The sequence below is a fragment of the Osmia lignaria genome, chromosome 3, assembly GCF_051020975.1.
Source record: "Osmia lignaria lignaria isolate PbOS001 chromosome 3, iyOsmLign1, whole genome shotgun sequence".
In the NCBI taxonomy this organism is placed as follows: Eukaryota; Metazoa; Arthropoda; class Insecta; order Hymenoptera; family Megachilidae; genus Osmia; species Osmia lignaria.
This window is the reverse complement of record NC_135034.1, coordinates 7438901-7458092: the sequence shown is the minus strand read 5'-3', so window position 1 is coordinate 7458092 and position 19192 is coordinate 7438901. Positions and strand designations below refer to the sequence as shown.

Genomic DNA, 19192 nt, shown 5'->3' with positions numbered 1-19192 from the left:
CGCTGGCTTTCAGTACTTAGCCGCTTTTCCGATTGATCGTGTATTTGATCAGTTGCTGGTAAACGGGAAATAGAGATGCACATATTTACAGCTTCCCGTTTGAAAATCTCCGATGAAATGTCTGAATGTTTGCTATCTCGAAAATGAGTACTGTTTCAACTTAATTAACACTGTGAGATCCAAAGAACGACAATGAACGTTACTCTTACTCAATTTTACTTGAAAGAAAAACAGCTATTAATAATTATTAAACTTTAATAATGAAAGACAAGAATGCAAAGTTTATCCTACACGTTTGAAAGTCTTTAGACCAACTTTGCTTCAAATAAATAATTTATGAAATGACATAAAAATACTTGAAATTTCAAGCGTTCATTAAAAGGTTCTTTTCTGGTAAATCTGAAAATTCTATGGAGTCTAATTGGCATATGGGATTCGAGGTTGGAAACTTATTTAATATCGAGCTGTTCGAACTTGAAATCCTTCTTGGTCGAATGACTTATTTCCCCAGAAACGACCAGCTTTCTTCATCGACATACTTTTCCAATGGCTCGAGTATCACGTTCTTGCCGACTTATCTTAATTTCAAACCAACTCGGACAGACTTTCCAGACCGTTTCCGCGAACAGAGCAACTGGAATCTTTCGACCCCTGATGCAGTCTGTCTCCGTTTCTCGCTTCTGTGGTTCTTCTTTCTTCTCTTTTCTCTATTTTTCTTCTTTTTTTTTTTTAATTTGGGTTTCCGCACAACTGCGAGCTTTTAAAGACCTTTAGCTTCAACGGCAGTGATTTCAGAGGCGTTCACCTAAATCTTTGCTCCATCGACTGGAGAAAGCCTTCCTGTTCGTCGATGATCACGAAGTGCATCGACCGTTCAAAGATCTTTCTTCGAACCATCATATTTTTGGATCGATGGTCCTCTTGATTTAGCTTCAAACGAGACCCGTTGTTTCGTAAAAACAATAAAAGTCAGTTTAGTGTTTCGAATTAGAAATCTGAAATTTGCGAGTAAATGGTGATAAAATCGATTAATATTAGGTGTAGGCAAGTTCTTGAATTTTTAGGTACCCGAGCTTCGGGTCAGGTCGAGAAATGATCAGGACCCCGAATGTTAACTTGGACACGAACTCGACTCGATACCCGAAACTACGGGTACCCGAGATTTACGTGCTGGAGAAACTTTCGGGACCCTGCCCCAACCCGAAGAAATTTCGCCACCTCAGTTCTCGGGTGTCCGTGCGATCCTACTTAATATGACTTTTAAAGTAGTTGGTAATTTTGTATGCTTCAAAACGAAATGTTGAAGAATTCATTACCGTTGAGTCAGGAGACTTTGAAGTGTATCGATGGAACATGTCGAACCGTCTATGGACGTTGTGAAGGGTCCTCGACATTTGGAGTTGGTTGGATTTTTCAAGTAAAAAAGGCGGTCAGAATATTCGTATCGCGCTGGTAAAAAATTGCAGCTAGCAAACCCTGGAGAAATACACGTGGAGTAGAAGAGGATATTCAATGTGCCAGGCCTAGATACGGTTGTCTTTCAAGTGTTCTATTTTATGATCACCGTTGTAGAGCTTTGAACGTATCGGTACATTCGATATTGCTACTATACATCTGATATTATAGTACTACTCGTTGGAAACATAGAAAATTGATGCTTTTCATCATATTCAAATAATCAGGAAAATCGAATAGTTTAGTTAATTAGTTTTTAATTATAAAATCACATTTAATCTGTAGTGTCAATCATTAGTAGTACCTGTTTTTAATTAACGTAGTAAACAGATAAAAATATAAAGAAATTTAATAAAGCAAATGAAGTAATTGAAAACACAACAAAAATCACGGAAAAAACGATTTGTTTTATACTTCCATGAGTTTCTCGCGTGTTCAACGCTAATTAGTAACTCCCAAACATACATCGCAATTCTTTCAACAGTGATTTTCACCCAGACTACGGTGTGTGATTAATTATCCAAAAGTTGTGAAATAGAATAGTTCACCGAGCATTTCTCACTTTCGGAGAATATTAATAACCGAAAAAACGATGACGAGGCCGGAAATCCAGGGCACAGTTTCGATTCGCGATAACGTTGTCTCCCTAACCCGGTTTTCCACGCTCGCTCGAAGAGGATCCTGGCAATTAGGCGAGAATCGTCGAGCTAGGGTTTGAGGTGCCTTGAAATTAATCCTTCGGGATAATAACATACCTATCCTGTCTCTCTACATACACATACAAGATGTGCGGCAAATCATGGTGCCAGTTGGAAGATTCTTAGCACAAAATTAATTGAAATAATAGAATAACCCCCGAACAGCGGACCCTGAAGAGAGTCCGAATTTGAATTTAATTTTGTATTTCGTATTATTTTAATTCTATAAATTTTACACTATTTCTTTAAAAATTATTCTATTAATATATGAAATCTTCTTGTTTCATAATGATACATTTAACTTTAGGTTGATATCCTTGTATATACGTTTTATCAGTTTGAGTTACGATTGACCCAGACTCCGCTGTTTAAGGAATAATTTTTTGTCTTCAGTTTTCAGAAGAAGGTAACATTCCCTAAAACGATTCCTTACTATTTTCCTTAATAATTTTTTTTCTTAACTTATGCAATAGGATACTCCCTCAGTTACAATAGAATATTATTATTTCTATTGAATAGTAGATCAGTTTGTAATAATTAAAATATTATTAATTGATGTTCCAATGGATGTCAACAACATATGACGTTGGAACGCTTATTAATATGCATCCAGTAGATAAATCATTAATTCACAATGAACATTGCTTTGTGTTTGATGATTGCAGTAGTACAAGTCAACTAATTCGCCGTATCGGGTCCCGATCGAGCCCTTATTCAATTCCCAGTTTAAATCGAGTAAATTTCGTCCCTGGTGTATCCCGATACGGTCAATCTAGTTGCACGTATTATCAATCTTTGCCGAAACGCCTCTGGAGAGGAATTTCAGCAGTCTGGAAATCTATCCGCAGGCGCAAAAACGAGACAGTTTGGCGCAACAGCCTTCTCTCTTGTTCGTCGTTTCCGTTCTATTCCCATCGCGTCCGTTCACGACGAGATTCCCGGCGTAACGAGAAGTCCAACGAGCCATTACGTCGGCGTCGCGGGCGTCGCTGGCGACGAGGACGAGCAACGGAAATTGGTTGTTTCGATTCCACTTTGGTCAGCCTCTCGTACGTTCGCCTCTCGGAGGAAGAACTTATCGTTTTCCCGTTCGTTTTTACAAACTGCACAATCATCGGCGATTAGTTGGAATGTTGCTGAAGACTTGTGGAAACTCGTTATTGAAAGAACGTAACGGATTGAAGTAATTGACTGGTGTACTTGAATGTTTATTGATTAGTTTTCTGATGATTGTTTTTATGAGTGATTTTTAGGGTTTTGAAAATGTTAAATTGGTGAATGAGGGGATAGGTGGTTAGTCAAGTCGTTGAATAGTTAAATAGATTAATATTTAGAATTTCTACGTTATACAATTTTTAATATCATAAATTTTCAGCCCGTCTTTTTATCAAATGATAAATAAAATTTTCTACGAGACCATAGAAGAGATATTCTACTGTCTTACTCCTTTTCCTATGGAGATATGAAGTTCAGAATAAAATACCTGATGCCGAGAAAAGCGGTATTTTTATAGAATTTTCACCTCCGTTTCTTCTTATTCTCGAAGAGAAGTAAATTTCCTTAAAAACGATAGAAAATTCGAATCTGTTGGAAAAGTTCGACATAAAGTACATGATAGAAGAGACGACTTCATTTTTCTGCATCTTCTTCACTGGTCTTTAATAGAATTTAAGATTGCCTCGGAAGCGAGAAACTCTTCTTTAGTTTAATGATATGGTGATTCTATCCAATCGATTTCTATCCCCTTTTTCCTATTTTTTCCCGTTTCGATAAACGAGCAATTCAAGATCCGATTTGTTTGAAAATTTATATCCGCTAGAATTTTTAAAATAATCCTTTGTCAATTTAAAAACACAGCGATTATTCACTGACCTAGAATGGTGATCCTCTCAATCAAAATTTCAAAGTTTGATATGAAATTCGCGGACAATGGCGAACTAAAAACTTTGAAATTTCACGTATTCCTATCGAAAGAAAAACCAGCAATTTCTGTTCAAGTTTTGTAAAGCTTAATTTCGTGAGATACGGTAATTCGAAAAATGTCAGGCGACAAAAAAACCGTACATTTTCCTATCTTCAACCGCAAGATTGGGTGTTTTTCTCGTTGCCCGTTTCCGACAGTTTTTCGCGGCAACAAATTGCAGCGGAGACTAATTCTTGATGAAACTCGTTCATCTTGCTCTACAATCGGACGAGAAAATGCAGAACGCTGCAAATGTAACTGGAACGAAGTTTTACCTTCGAAATTATAAATCGAGAAAAAACGGCAGACACGTAAAGGATTGTAATTTATATTTCGTGACTGATTAATTACAATGATAAAAATAATGATCTGTATGTAAAAAAGAAGAATGTAAAAATTGAAAGCTGAAATTTACAGTCTTCCTTTAATGGTAGACTTCCCAAGGGAAAATGGCGATGTCCCTCATTTTGTAGGCTTTTCCAGGTTTACGGATTCCAGGGAAGTCTACTTTGCTCGATACAAAAAAGAAATATGTGATAGCAATATAATTAAGCGTATAATTTCTGTTAAATTCTCATGTACAGAGCAGACTTTCCTCGATGGTGCTGGAAATCTTGAATTTTAGTTTGGCAGTAGGCATTTATGAAAAAGTTGAGAATTACTATTTTTCGGGAAAATTTCAATAAGTTTTTATTTTATTTATACGTCAGAATGATTTTAACAATTTTAGGATGATCAAAGCTAACGTTCGCGATAAACAATACAATTCGTAGAGTTCCTCGTGTTCATGGAAATTCGGTTAAATCCATGGCGTTTGATGGCCAAGATATCGAGATATCGGTCGAGTGAGTTTACCAGCTAATTAGCGATTTCCGGAAGGGCGACATGCCTGTCCCAGCCTGATGCGCGTTTCAATGCGTATCGCTCCAATTAACTGGCGGTCCGTTGCTGGGTTAATTGGCCACCGATGATCGATACGCGTTAAAAACGGGCCGTGACTCTGGATAAATAGTACCAGCCAGGAAAATTAATCGTCGCTTCGATGATTTGATTGGTTCGCCCCCCCGTGAGGGGTCAGTCTAGAAATAATGATAAATTGAATTCATCGAAGATAAGGTATTCTATAGAAATTTATAGTTTATAGAAATTTATTAGAGATACTTGAAAATATTGGACAATATGCATATGTATATATAATGAAATATTGTAAAAATAATAAACAAGAAATATTAAGAATGAAAACATTGCTTGATAAAATTTTCAACACCTATTGTATTAAAGAATCCATTGCTAGAAATAATGGTTAATTAAATTTATCAATGAATATTGTACTTAAGCAGAGTTATTTGTAAGGTTTAATGTTGCATACAAGAATTTTGGCAGCAAACACTTGGTTAAATTTATACGAAGGGATATAACATTATGGTGGGAATTGCAATAACCATGAGAAACGATATTAGTCCGCAACAACGAAACTGCTATTTGTGAGGAAGTTTGATCAACAAGAACCCATTGGATTAAGATCCGTATTTGCATAGTTTGGATGCTAAATTCTCCTTAAAATACAAGATGAAACTTGTACACGATCGAAGATTATGTAAATGTGAATTTAGTGATAGAAAGTGTTCTGCAAACTTAATAAAAAGTATTAATCTGTCTTGAAAATACGTTTTCGATTCCTGGGAATTAATAGACATTAATTAACACTCGGATGGCAAACCATGTGGAGAGCCACAATTTTAATTTAATTTTGTTTTTCCTTTTTTTCTAAAATTTTATATTCTTTTAAAATATGAACTTCTTTTGTTTAAAAATTATGGATTTAAATTCAGATTAATATCTTTGTGTATGTTTTTTAAGTTTGTTCAATGTTTGATGTTCAAGGGTTAAACATCAATATCTGTTTCTCACTCCAATGGCTTTAAAATCGGCTTACAATTTTATTCCAAATCACTAAACTTCGAACTCTCTGATTCTCATGGATTTTAGTTTTATTTTTTGTTTTGGTTGAGGAGAAAGAAAGAAACAAGACAGAGAGAGAAATGAGAGGGCGGCAAGAGGAAGCGTCGAGGATGTCGATACAAGAGTCATTTCCGCGCAGACGGCGATGCCTCGAGAACAAACGAGAGTCTTGAGAAAGTAATTCCTTTGTATGCGAGCAAATACACTTGAAGAACCACTTAACATCGCCACTTTGAGCGACCCTTTTATTTCGTACATTGTGTCAGAGAAGGGGTGGTTTCCAGAAAAATTCGTCCGGTTTTCAGGGGTGAAATTAAACGCGCGAGAAAAAGATTTTTTCTCTCATTTTAAAAATATTCTTTTGTCAAATCCTGAAAACAATTTATTTTTGGTGATATAAGCCGTTCAGACAGATTGCAAAATAAAATTGTTATTTCGTTACGATTCTATTTGAAAATTTACAATATAAATTAAATAATACAATTTTCAGTAATAATTTAAACGAAGGTGACACAAACGTTCTGGTTTCATACATATTCTCGTCGAAACTTGAAACGAGGTTCTCATTTAGAGATCGAGTCCCTGAGGTGGCAAATTAACGAGGACAGGAACCGTATGAGAAGTTATTTTAACGATCCGACGATCGGGGAAACTTCTGTCTGACTCTAAGACAGCAGAACACTTTCAAAGTTAAAACGTCTATTCCGATATTTTTTAATTGTTATTGTTCTTTGTCGATGCTTTCTGGAGCACGAAAACAAACGTTCCAATAACAAAGCCACAAAAGTTTTGTAGAAAGTTTCGAAGAAACACGTGCAAACATTCCACGTTGCCTTTCATTTGTTGATAGAGAATACGATTGATAAAATCCTTGCTCGTTTTCGAACACACAAGGCAGCAAGGATGGTTAGGACAGTTAGACGAGGTTAAAGGAAGCTTATCGGCTCTGCGTCGGTTCCCAGTGCACCGGAAGTCCACGGCGTCGTTGCACGACGTTTGCAGCCGGTCAAGAAAAGAAGTAAAGCGCGTTAACGTGTGCCATGCTTTATCGGAAAAGATGGAAAAATTGAACGCGAGCCCATGGCCTATTTTCCTCGACCAACAACCTGATAACCATGTCCCTTTCTCGCCTGTCAGGACCACTGACGTTCCTCGGGAGATTAGAAACTAACATGGTTGAACTTTTGTTGAAATAAAATACAGGATATTTTGAAATATCTGTAAAATATGTTAAACAGGGCCTAGAATCCATATGCTTCTTCAGAAATAAAAAAAACCAAAAAATCATCTTTTCATTATTTTTTTTAATCATTAATTTCCAATTATATAAGATACGTATTCAATACAAAAATAAAAATATTTTAAAATTCTGTAATAACCCTTTGTTAGTTAACCAGGAGATATATTATATTGTGCAAGAAGATGATAAAATGAAAAATGACCAAAATGATTTGAATCTTCATTAGTTAGTCGGTCACCCAGAGAACAATTAACACGAATTACACGTTAGTTGGACGAATATTCGTTCTTCCAAACATGGTGTCAACGTCACAATGAAAATCAGCCTGTCCCGAGCTTTTCACCAGCATCGTTCAAACGAAGAGAGCGTGAAAGCTGACTCGTTGTAAACGGCAGCCTCTGTACGCACACAGGTCGAGTTCCGTGGGATGAAATCAATAACACAGCACCATTGAAACCGGTGTGTCCCGACATGGTCTCATGGCGAATTGTAGAGCAAATTCTCGTCCACCGTTACGAGCAACCTGATGTACCTAATATTCGGCGGATACAAAATATTGATACAAACAGTTGACTGTGGAATTCAATTTTTTGATAACACTTGGGTTGCTATGTCAGTCATATGTGAATGACGTATTTAATAAAATTTTCAACACCTTCAGACTGACAATTAATGTGTTAAATTATGGATTAATTATCTTCTAAAACCATGGACAAACGGTGGACAAAAGAGAACTCAAAGTGTATCTGACGTAGAAGCGAACACTCCGAGTAGAGTAAACAGTGAATGGTCAGACGAACCATTAAATGGATTGGAAGTGCCTCTTGTATGCTTCTTGTCCACTCCATTTTCACAAAGGAAATTATATAATATTCATTTTTTAAACTTATCATAAGCACAATTTCATTTTTTATATTCTACAATATCTATAATCTATAATCTATAATTTACTTTTCTTAATCTTAATTTAACTTTTCCTTCATCAATTTAATGAAATTACTCTTACCTAGAATTTTTCGAAAATTATTTTTCGTTATTTGTACTTTCTACAAAATATCTTCCGTATCCTTTGAATTTAAAGAGCATAGAGGAAGCGGGGACGTTTTATTTGAAGAAGCTCCAAATGAAGCGAATTTAGTCGTGAGCTTTTATCATTCGCGAGGCAAACGATGATAAAGTGGACAAATATTTAACGAACAACGGGTAGGGGGAAAGAAAGAAAAGGAATGATTTAACGAGGAGCATTGCTGTCAGGAAAGCAAGGGGGCGTCAAGCGTGTACCTTCAAACTGTCGTGTGCATTAATTTAACGAACGCCATGGTGATTCGCGGTTGCCCGACATTCACGGCCAGAGACCATTTAAACTTTTCCGTACGACAGTTTCAGAGCGAGCTGTCCTGCTCTGACATTTCTCTCTCGTCCATTCTAGATCCGAATTTTCCCTGCACCAACAGTCAGTTGTTCTACTGAGTTCTTTTTTATTTATTATTTCCCTTTTTTCTAACAATGAAATTAACAGGTTGATGAGAAAAGTTAATAATTAACAGTCTGTTACTGGAATTTTATTTTTATTTTGTTGATGCACCTGAAACGAGTGAAATGCGGATTTATTTGGGAAATCAAGCGTGAAATGTGAAAGTTGGGTTTGTTATTTTTCACTGTAACTGTACGTGAATGACTTTTCAATTAATTTTATATGATAGTAGATTGTTGTATAGCAAAGATTGCTATTTTTATACCTGTCGGACTAATTATTGACTTGCTCTACTTGTTTTCTCATATGCAACTTTGTTAGACCCTCAATTTTAGTCTCAATTTTAATTGAACTTAACTTTACCTTTTTTTACAAATTGTTCTTCCAATATATGAAATTGTTGTTTAAAAATTATGCATTTAATTTTAGGTTAATATCCTTGTATGTATTTTATAAGTTTGGATCTCGACTGACCCAGACTCCGCAGTTCAAGAGGTAATCGTTTTAAGCTGCTGGATAAACTTTGGTTAATTCGGAATTCAATCCAACTTGTGGAAGAAATTGAAATCGAACCTCCTTTATTTCTGGCTTTAGAGGGATCCTCGAAGACAAAAGTGGCAGATGCTTGAGTTCGAAACTTGGAGCTGATATCGCGCTTTTGGTATTCCGCGTTCGATCAGGCCGGCATTCAACTTCGTTGACGTTTCATCGATAAATCGATAAGCGTTTTCTCTAATGCGTCGCTAACCGAGCCACTATCGAAAGATTAGAGAAGCTTATGGGCCAAATAATGTGGACAGGGTATTACTGTCTCCCTTGGAAAATTGATTTCCTCGTGGAAAAGGTTGAACGATATGAAAATTCACATTAAAAGTACGTTGTATTAAATATCAGCTCCATTAATATCTTAAACAATTTTTTAAAATTTTTTAAAAAAAGGGATGTCAGCGACACTTTCATTTTCATTTTTTTTATTTATTTACAACATTATATCTAACGATTTAAATAATAATTTCTGTTTTTAATTCAACAATTTTTTAAAATGTCACTTGCATTCCTTTCATGCTGAGCATTTTATATAAAAATTAGATAGTTATTTTTAATTTTTTTCATGGGTTTGCACAAATTTTCCCATCCTTAATAATCGACTTAAAATTTTGAAAAGAATATATAAAGTAAAGCTACTAAAGTTACTATTTGCAAATACAATATATTAAATTATTTCCAAAAATAGAAAATTGTAAAGTTTAGGATTACCCTATATTTCTCTTGCCAGGGGTTGCAGGGGGCTGAAGGGGGGCATTATGTGATATGAATATAAACCGCAATTGTGGCTAAGGTTGTTTCCCCACCCTTATCCTGCCAGACCCTTTCAATTTTGTTTTATTCGAATAATAACTAACTCTGGGTTAATCTGAACAGAGTATCATAGGGGTAGTAACCCAAACGTTTCACGATATTTGTTTCACCGGGTACACTTATTGCCGATGTTCATTTCCTGCCTCGTAGCAGAAACTCGAGTATTAGGGTGGTTTGATCGAAGACGCGATGAAAGATAGGAATCGACACAGGCTACGAACTTCCGATCGCTGCTGGATGGAATCATGATAGCTGGATAATCCGACTAGATTGAATCCAACGTTGTCGAGGGTGAAACGAAATGCTCGAGCGTGTGTCGGACGATGATGTAGGCGTGTGTAAGCGTTTCAACCACCTTTGGGACTGCCACGTACGACTTCAGGGTGGAAACATTTTCTAGGAACGCGTGCGGAGAATACAGAGTGCGAATACAACCTACAGTCGTTCTCCTGTGTTCTAATTTGTAATAAGTTCTCGTGTTCCACGAGTGAGAGTAACAAGCCATAAGCATAAGCATAAGGATTTAATAATCTTCATAGCCGCAGTAAGTCACAATCACATAGTTCTGAATTATAAAAGGATTGAATTTTTTTTAAAACATTATTGTTGCTATAAAAATTAAAAGGTATTTTATTTCCATGGCAGGCAGTAAATGAAATTCGAATTTCTACGTGCAATTTCGTGAAGCATCGTCGTTCGTGAAGTTGGTATGCATAAAATATTCTCGTGATAAATCTCCGAGCGTAAAGGCAGACGGTTCGAACCGAATTTGCTTTCCTTTAATACGCGAGACTCGTTTTATTTATGCATATGATGCGTATTTTTTATTTTCTCATTTAGTGACCATAATATTTTAGCTTTGAATTCGGGCTCGTTTTACGCCCGTTGACCACAGGAGTGTGGAAAAATCATTTGAAATCGTTTCAGGTACAGTAAGCAGTGAAAATCGTGCCTTTTCCCCTGGTTTGTTCGCAATTAAATGCGAAATAAAATCCGGATTAACTGTTCTGGATTTCAGTTTGGTTTTTCAATCGAACTTCAATATTGAAGCTTGAAAAAAGAATTGGTGGAAAGGATATACACACATTTCGATGTTTTCATTCGTTAGCTTTGATTCGATTTTAATCATTTTAACCGGTTCTGAGGGGATTATTGAGAATTGAAATGGTAATGATACGCCGATCAAAACAATCTTAGGATAAAGTTATAATTGAATTGATATAACAGGAACGACGAGTGCGTCGAGTATTTAACAAATAAAGAAATTAATCATTAATATGCCTGAATTATCTCCCTCGTTTCATAAGAAAAATGAGACTTTAAATGCCTCTCTCATTTGAGCACCTAATGTTCCAACTACTTTCAGCAATGTATGTTTTATGTTATTATATAAACAAATTAAACGTCAGAACAACAAAACAAACGTTTCAAACGACTTCTCACAAGAAAATGAAACTTTAATCCATCCAAGCTGTCACCCTCACTTGAGTACCTAATCCTCCAAGTGTTTTGAGCAACGTATTTCTAACGTTACAAATGACACGGACATTAAAACGACAACATAACGTTGCACGAAACCCCCATCGAGAAAATCCAGCTTTAATCCCGTCCCAACTGTATCTCCATTTCCCACTATCGCCACTATTCCACCCCTGCGATTCTCTCACGCTTAATTACGATTCTAATCGACTGCTACTGCCTTCTCTGCTTCTCTAACCCGCATTTTACGTGCTTTCTGTTTACAGGTGCCTGAAGATAACCGTACAACCCTTTTTCGAAACATGATTCTCTTCGAACACCATCGAATTAACGTGTCCAGCTTCGTGAAGAAATAACTTCTGAAGAATTATCGAAGCTGACAAGCCACCCTCGGTTACGAAGGGTTGAATTCCAGTTGAAGAGAAGAGAGAAATGCAGGATTTACTGTGAAAATGCTGGTGGACGATTGCGGCAGCGCGATGGGGTGGACTTCGGCCAGCGTTCGCGGGGGTTGGTCCACCCCTGGCGGATGCAGAAATTCAGCGATGAGCTTCAGCGGAAGTGTCCCCTCCCTTCATCCTGCTGGCTCGATAAGATCGTTGCGATCACAGCATTCCATGCAGGTAATAAAAAGAAAATATAGTTTAATTGAGGATTAGTTCTTCAATAGTCACGTCAATAATATTCATTTTATTTATTTTAAAATTAAAAAAGAATTATATCAGAAAGGAGTATCAATACCATTGATATTAGGTTAGTTTCTATGAGATCTGAAATAGTAAATGGTATTCAATTATAGAGACTGAGAAATCGATGTTCCTTTAGCGATTCAGTCCTAGCAAGGTGGCGAATCGTCAATCAGGTTCTCGAGAATCGATAGAAGCGTTTATCTTCTAATCGCTATTCCGTTTGCGATGCTTTTGCTCTCCGTTAGATGCGGTGATGTTTAATTTCCAGGATACATCAATTTATTACGACCACGGGTTCGATCGATCGACCATTACTTTCCTCAATGCATTGCAGGAGTTTCTTTTCCTCAGGGCATGCCAGAAACACCGCGAAGATGTTTGCACTGTCACCCGGTACATGTGCCGAGCACACCGAACAATTACGTACATCATCCTATGCAGTATTACACGCCGAGCCATTGTCCCGAGCCCAGGAATGGTGTGTACACTCCTCATCGGGGCAATTCTTATCATGGCGGTGAGTAATTAGTGCTTTTAGCTGTTTGAGAACTTGTAATTGCTTTCAAACGTGTTAAATGATAAGATTTTGGAGTTTCCGTTGTCAAGTTTAATGAATTCGTGTGTCGTATAACTTAACAGGAAACGGGGTTCACATAACTAGTTCAAAGAATTCGGGGGTTACACTACTAAGCGAAAGAACTACGGGGCCTACGTTAGGGGTTCACATTAGTAAGCGCAGGGACCGTGGGCTCGAAACTAGCAAGTGGCACACTACTAAATTCAGGGACTACGGGGTCCACAATACGAAGCACATGGACTACGGGGTTCTCTCTACTAAGCACAGGGACTACGGCGTTCACACCATTAAGGATTCTGAGCACATCATTAACGATTTCTAGAGCTGTAAACTTGCAATTGCTATGTTCTATGATTTTAGGGTTAGGATTACTGAATCCCATGACCCAAAAGTCATCATTATCGTACTCCATAACCTGGAAATTATCGCTATCGAGTTCCATTACTCTCAAGTTACCGCTATCGAGTTCTGCGATGTCGTAGTCACCGTTATCGAATTCTATGACACCGGAATCATTATTATCGAGTTTCACGAGTTCAAAACTACCTCTATCGCGAATTCTGGGATCATGAAATTGTTGAGTCGAGCAACGTAGCAACATGAAACTCAAGATCTTATCATATCTATATTGTTCTTTTTTAGTAAAGTTCTTAGAAATTTGATTGTTTGCTTATTGCGAAGAGGAACAATTTAATTTAACTTGTCCTACACCTGTTTTGCATTTCATTTGATTTCCCCCGGATATCTTTCAGCCGGATTGCACAACTTTCCCCGTAAAGTCGCGACAATAATAACCCCCGCCTTTTGGACCTCACGCTAAACTTTCGTATAATCTTGGTTAGCACTGTTTTCGTTCTAGCAACGTTTCTCGCTAAGAGACCAACCTAATCCGCTTCTACTAAAGTTTCCTTACTTCGTTCAATATTCAACAGCGAGCTGTTGTCTCAAGGAGAGACAACAGGGGATGTTGTATCAGCTGATAGGTATATTGCTTGCGTGATGCAAATATTTCATCAAGGTGTGACGTATATCATTAACATGTTGGCAAGCTGATATTTATTAAAACGTTGATTGACACTCGACACGCGACAATACGAATTAACACCAATACGGTTTAATTCTACTAAATTTTGGGGGTATTATTTCTTATAATTTTGTATTCGAAATAATTAACCCCTATCAGCAATAGAGTAAAATGGTAATTATACACTAACAGACCATAGAAGTTGATAATTGTTTGCAAAAAATTTATTATCTTAAGGTTGTCTGACTAATAAGGTTCTATTCTACTGAATTTTATGAAGAGCCTTCTTGCGCACATAAACTATAATATCATTAAAACTTAGTTAAAAGACAAGTATACACTAAATAAAGTTTGAAATTTTTTGTAAATTATTAATTGTTTCAAACTTGCCTGATCAACACGATCCATACTACTTACACGAGACTATACAAGAACACTTTCAGTAGCTCTACTCTCCATAATTTCTTTTAACCGAAAGAAGTAGCAACAAGAACAAGGTAAAAAGATAAGTATCCACCACAAGAGATCATCTTTTCACTCCGTCTCACTTCGTGCACGAAACAGGAGCAAAAAATTTCCAAGTACGAACTCCCAGTGAAACTTTGCATCAAAGCAATAATTTGCCGTGGCTACGGGATCTCACAAGTTCCGAAAAAGCATCACAATTCCTTTTACGATAATTTCACCGTCCGCAAAAGTCCACAGTTTTTCCAGCGTCTTCTTTTGACGCAGACTTGCCTTCGTTCGAATGCATTTTTCACGACCAAGCCCCATTTTCGGTGCGACTTTTTCGCTTATCTCTTTCTCCAAGCTGGCTAATTAAAAATATTTTTTTCTCCCTTTTTGTTAATCCACCTTTACAGTCGATCTTGGAGCATTGTACTATCAGCCACCCCTTGGAAAAAACCTCTTCTCTCGCTTCTTTATCCGCCTGCTGCACCCTGTGTTAATGAGTTTCATTTCAAACTGCTTCAAAAGCTACTTTTCTTTCAAGGTACAATTGATAATTCGAACAGACTAGTATAATTTCAAGGTTCTTAAAAATTCAGTAGAATCGAGCCTTATTGGTCAGACATAAGCTTAAGACGATCGATCTTTTATGAAATAGTTCTGGACCCTGTTTACGTATGGTTGTTTCTTCTTTTTTTTTTTTCTTCTTCCTTTTTGGCGGTTCATAAATGTCAGATCTGATGATTAGCATTCCGCTGACTCGAAGAAGATTACGAGGAAAGAACAACGAGGGAAACAACAGCAGTCAGAACAAATGCTGTGCTCGTCTGGCACGTTGCTTTGTAGGCCACTATAATCCAGCACAGCCTGCCAGCCAATATATCTCTGCTGCTATCCGATTTATCTGAACTTACTTTTGCTCGAATTGTTCGAATTTCCTGGCCAGTTGTGCCACTGCTGCAGTTTATTGTTCGCTCGTTATCAAAAATGTTTAACTTTTCCTTCTGGAGTTAGAACTTGGAGTTAGAACTAAAGAGTGTTGGTTAAAAATTATTGTTTGATTCTATAGCAGTGATCAAGGCGAGAATTTATATCCTTGTCTCTATAGGGCCAGGATTGTCCTCCTTTAAGTGCAACCAACATCAGCTGGTAATTTTTCAAACAATACAGCATCGAAGTTGCTGCCCTTTCACTGAGGCACACTGCACGAGTCAGTCTTTCTTTCGCATCCACAAAGATCGAACTTAATAAATTGGGCTGCGGATAAAAGGAGAACGAACGAGTCAGTGAGAACAAAAAGTCAATTCTACTCCATCGAATGTATTGTGTTTCGAAGGGGTCGCCTTAAACCCCCCAAAGACCGTTCTAGAAATTACACTTCAAACGTAGAAACTCGTTTATTTCAGGACAAACGAGCTATGTAGTTTATTTGAAATTAAATAATTTCGTTATTTATGGTAGTTTATCAAATTTAATATTTGAAGTTTTTAAGATATTTCAAAGATTCTTCGAATCATCGAACCGTATTTTTCGAACCACCGACCAAAGGTCTGCCACGTCTTATCCCTTCTAACGTCGACCAGCATCTCCTTTTCATGAGCACTTTTATCTAACCCCCCCTTGACTCTTCTTTTTCCTCTTCATTTCTTTCAACTCGTTTCATCCCCAGTCTGTAGAATGCTACAGCGTTGCCAGGTGCTACGTGTCGGGGGTGCGTTCAGAATACACGAGATCCGGTTGTTGTTATTCTTGCAATCCACTTATTTTTATACGGTTGGAAGAGAAATTTTTTGAATTAATTAGCGAGTAACACGTTCTTTGCAATCTGATATAAATTAAAATAAGTATCATATTATTTCATGAATTTGAAGTAAAATTAAAATTGGAGGATTTAATTCCGTACAATTTCAAAATGGTAGAGTAGTAAAATATAAATATTTCATCTTAAACACTTTCTAAATTGCGTTTTTGTTAACGTTTTAATCTTTCCACCTCCCTAACGATACCAAATTCCTCGTAAACTTTATTTATCTCTATCGCATGGCTTAACACAAAACGGTATCCCACCATAAATTCCTTGGTCTCTGAGCAAGTTTTCGGTGTAATTAAGTCTTGCAAATATATCGTCGAATTACGCAAAAACAAGGCGTGGCTAATCCTGAGGGTTAATCTGGCGCAAGGTTCTTAATTTGCATTTAAGCGACCACCAAAAGGTATTTTATACCTTTAAATCTTCCTCTGCCCCTATGACGATTATCTTCTCTTTATTGCAGATACTCGAATGCGTTATATGGACGTTGATGAGGGTATCGCGGCCAACAACAATTGGATGTTGGGTGACCTGAGGAGTCTTCATCGTTGTGTGCCCACTTTACGTCGTCCAGGTATATCAAACATCCAATAATTGTGAAATTTGTAAAATTATAATATCAAATGTTTTATAATTGGCAAATTTGAAAAAAATTCTAATTTAATGTCGAATCGTATCGAGAGAAATTCTTTTCTTTTAAAAGGCATAGACGTTTCTGGCATGAGAACACATTTCTATCCGGAGGGTGGTTGGGGGTGGCTGGTCTGTGCCGCCGGTTTCCTCGCCCTGTTGCTCACCACGGGAATGCAGCTCGCTTTCGGGCTTCTTCATGTTCACGCAGCTCGACACTTTGGCGAGGAACACCTCATGGATCTGGGTAAGTCTTGCATTTTTCATGTCTTATCTTCGTATATTTTCCTTTTCGCATTTTCAAGAAGTTTCGTTGCCAATTTTCGTTAACCAAATTTGAAACACCTTATATAAAATGTGAAGCATTTAAATGAAAACACTTTGGGGGCATTTAAATAATTCTATTTAAAAAAAAAGAATTATAACCTTGGAATCTTGTTTCTTTTCTTGAAAAATGATCTTAAGAAAAAATTCTTTGCACCATTCTTGTGATTCTTTAGTTTTTTCATATGACCAATAATAAGGGACATATTTTTCATGGTATTTATCTCTTTTGAACCACCCTGTCGCCATATTTAAGCGAACGTACAGAGGCTGTTAAGTCTTTTGAGGAGGTTTCACGTTAATCTTCACCATTCGAAAGGGAATCTCTCGTAGGCGTTCAAGTGACTTGACTCATGTTTAAGTGGAAACGATATTCGTCGAAAGGAAGAATCGTAAGCTCGTTAAGAGAGTCCCTGGTGAAAGAGATCGCGACGGAAGAGCATCCCTTTGAAGCGATTGCGAGAGTTTCGATCGTAGGCTTAAAGCCTCGTGAAACATTCATACTCGCCAACCCGAGTTAAGTGCTAGCGGATGTTTTCCCTCGGGATTGATTCGATGATTCCTTTTGCAGTTGCTCGAAAACCCATGAAATTTTCATTTTGCCAATGTGTCACCCCTCTGGAGAAAAGTAACGATTGAAACCCTTCGATATCTGAAAATGGCATAATTCTATCAAGTAACTTACAAATTAAATTTATTAAAAATAAAATAGGTGGAGTGAGCCCCAATTCTAATTCAATTCTGTACTTCATTATTTTCATTTTTTAAATTTTACACTGCTCTTTTAAAAATTATTCTTCCAATACCTGAAACTGTTTTATTTATGTCTCCGCTGCTCGAGGGTTGTAACTTGCAATTTTAGAATCAAATTCTAAATAAAATTCCAAGAACAAATAAAAAATTCTCGCTGATACCAAATAAAATTTGAGGATAGATCATTTTGTCTGATGATAATAATTTAATTACCCATTAAAGTAGCTGAAATCTTTCAAGATATGTCTCGCTCAATTTACTCCAACTTTCGTCTCTCATTCTTCAAGATCATAGCGACACCCTTGAATTTTTCGCTCGGTAACCACGAATGAATTATTTCGTCGAGATACCAAGCTCGCGAAATAAAGCTCGCGTTCCATCGACGGGAAGCTCCCTGTTTCCATGTTCTCGAGAGAGATTCAGTTTAGTCCCGGGGTAAAGGACGGCGAGAAAGGATCCTTTCTTCGGAATATTTCAAACGTAAGAGCCATCCAGGATTTATTTGCACGGAATCGCGGTTCGCATTCTTCTTGCGGCCGTTATTTAATAACGGAGGCTGAGTAGAATTTAAAATAATCCCTTGATTTCTCTTCCATGTCTCTCTTTATTTTTCTCCTTTGTCGACTAACGGAATCGGGAAAGTAATCAAGCAAACGGACATGCCGTGAATTTCATCCCCCTTTGTCGTTGGGGCGAGTATGTTTCTCGGGCCACGGTGTCAAAGGAACTTTCTTGTAAACAAACGAGAGGCGTTTCCGGAATTTTTATGGACCGTTTACGAAGAATTTCATCGAGAAATGTGTTCAAATAAATTAATTGTTTCTGTTCTATGATGTTCCTTTTTCAATATGTCGAGTAGTGCAATAAGGTGGGGTCGAAATAGTCCATTGAATACCTATTAACCTTCTGACGGCGGACCAGGGAGAGAGCCACAATTTTAATTTAATTTTCTATTTCACATTATTTTCATTTTGTCAATTTTACACTGTCCCTTTAAAAATGATACATGTAATTTTAGATTAATAATAAATACTTTGGACTATTTTCAAAAATTTCTGTTGACCCCCTGTTGGACAATTATGGATGCGCCGTTGGACGAGGATATTCATGATGATCACTATAAACAATATCCTCCGCGTAGACGTTATAACAAAGTGATATTGTCCTTTAGCGTGTCCATTAGCGTGCGTCTACGATCAGGGATGAACAGGGTATTAAGGTCAGCCGTTAAAAGCGACCTAACCGAGGAACGTGGCTTTCGAAAGTCTCGAAGCCTACGGCTTTTTCCTCTCCGGTCGTTGCTCC

At 37.2% G+C, this 19192-nt stretch overlaps 1 protein-coding gene across 5 annotated transcripts in view; it reads left to right on the top strand.

Annotated features, from left to right (window-relative positions):
• Positions 1–19192, top strand: part of LOC117605192 (monocarboxylate transporter 10) — an 80332-nt gene that overhangs the window by 28445 nt on the left and 32695 nt on the right. For all 5 annotated transcript variants that reach the window (XM_034326207.2, XM_076688009.1, XM_076688008.1 and 2 more), the window contains 4 exons: positions 11897–12253; positions 12671–12836; positions 16644–16754; positions 16884–17057. In XM_034326207.2, the coding sequence (XP_034182098.1) occupies positions 12083–12253; positions 12671–12836; positions 16644–16754; positions 16884–17057 (622 nt within the window). In that variant the 5' untranslated portion in view covers positions 11897–12082. The remainder of the gene's footprint in view (positions 1–11896; positions 12254–12670; positions 12837–16643; positions 16755–16883; positions 17058–19192) is intronic.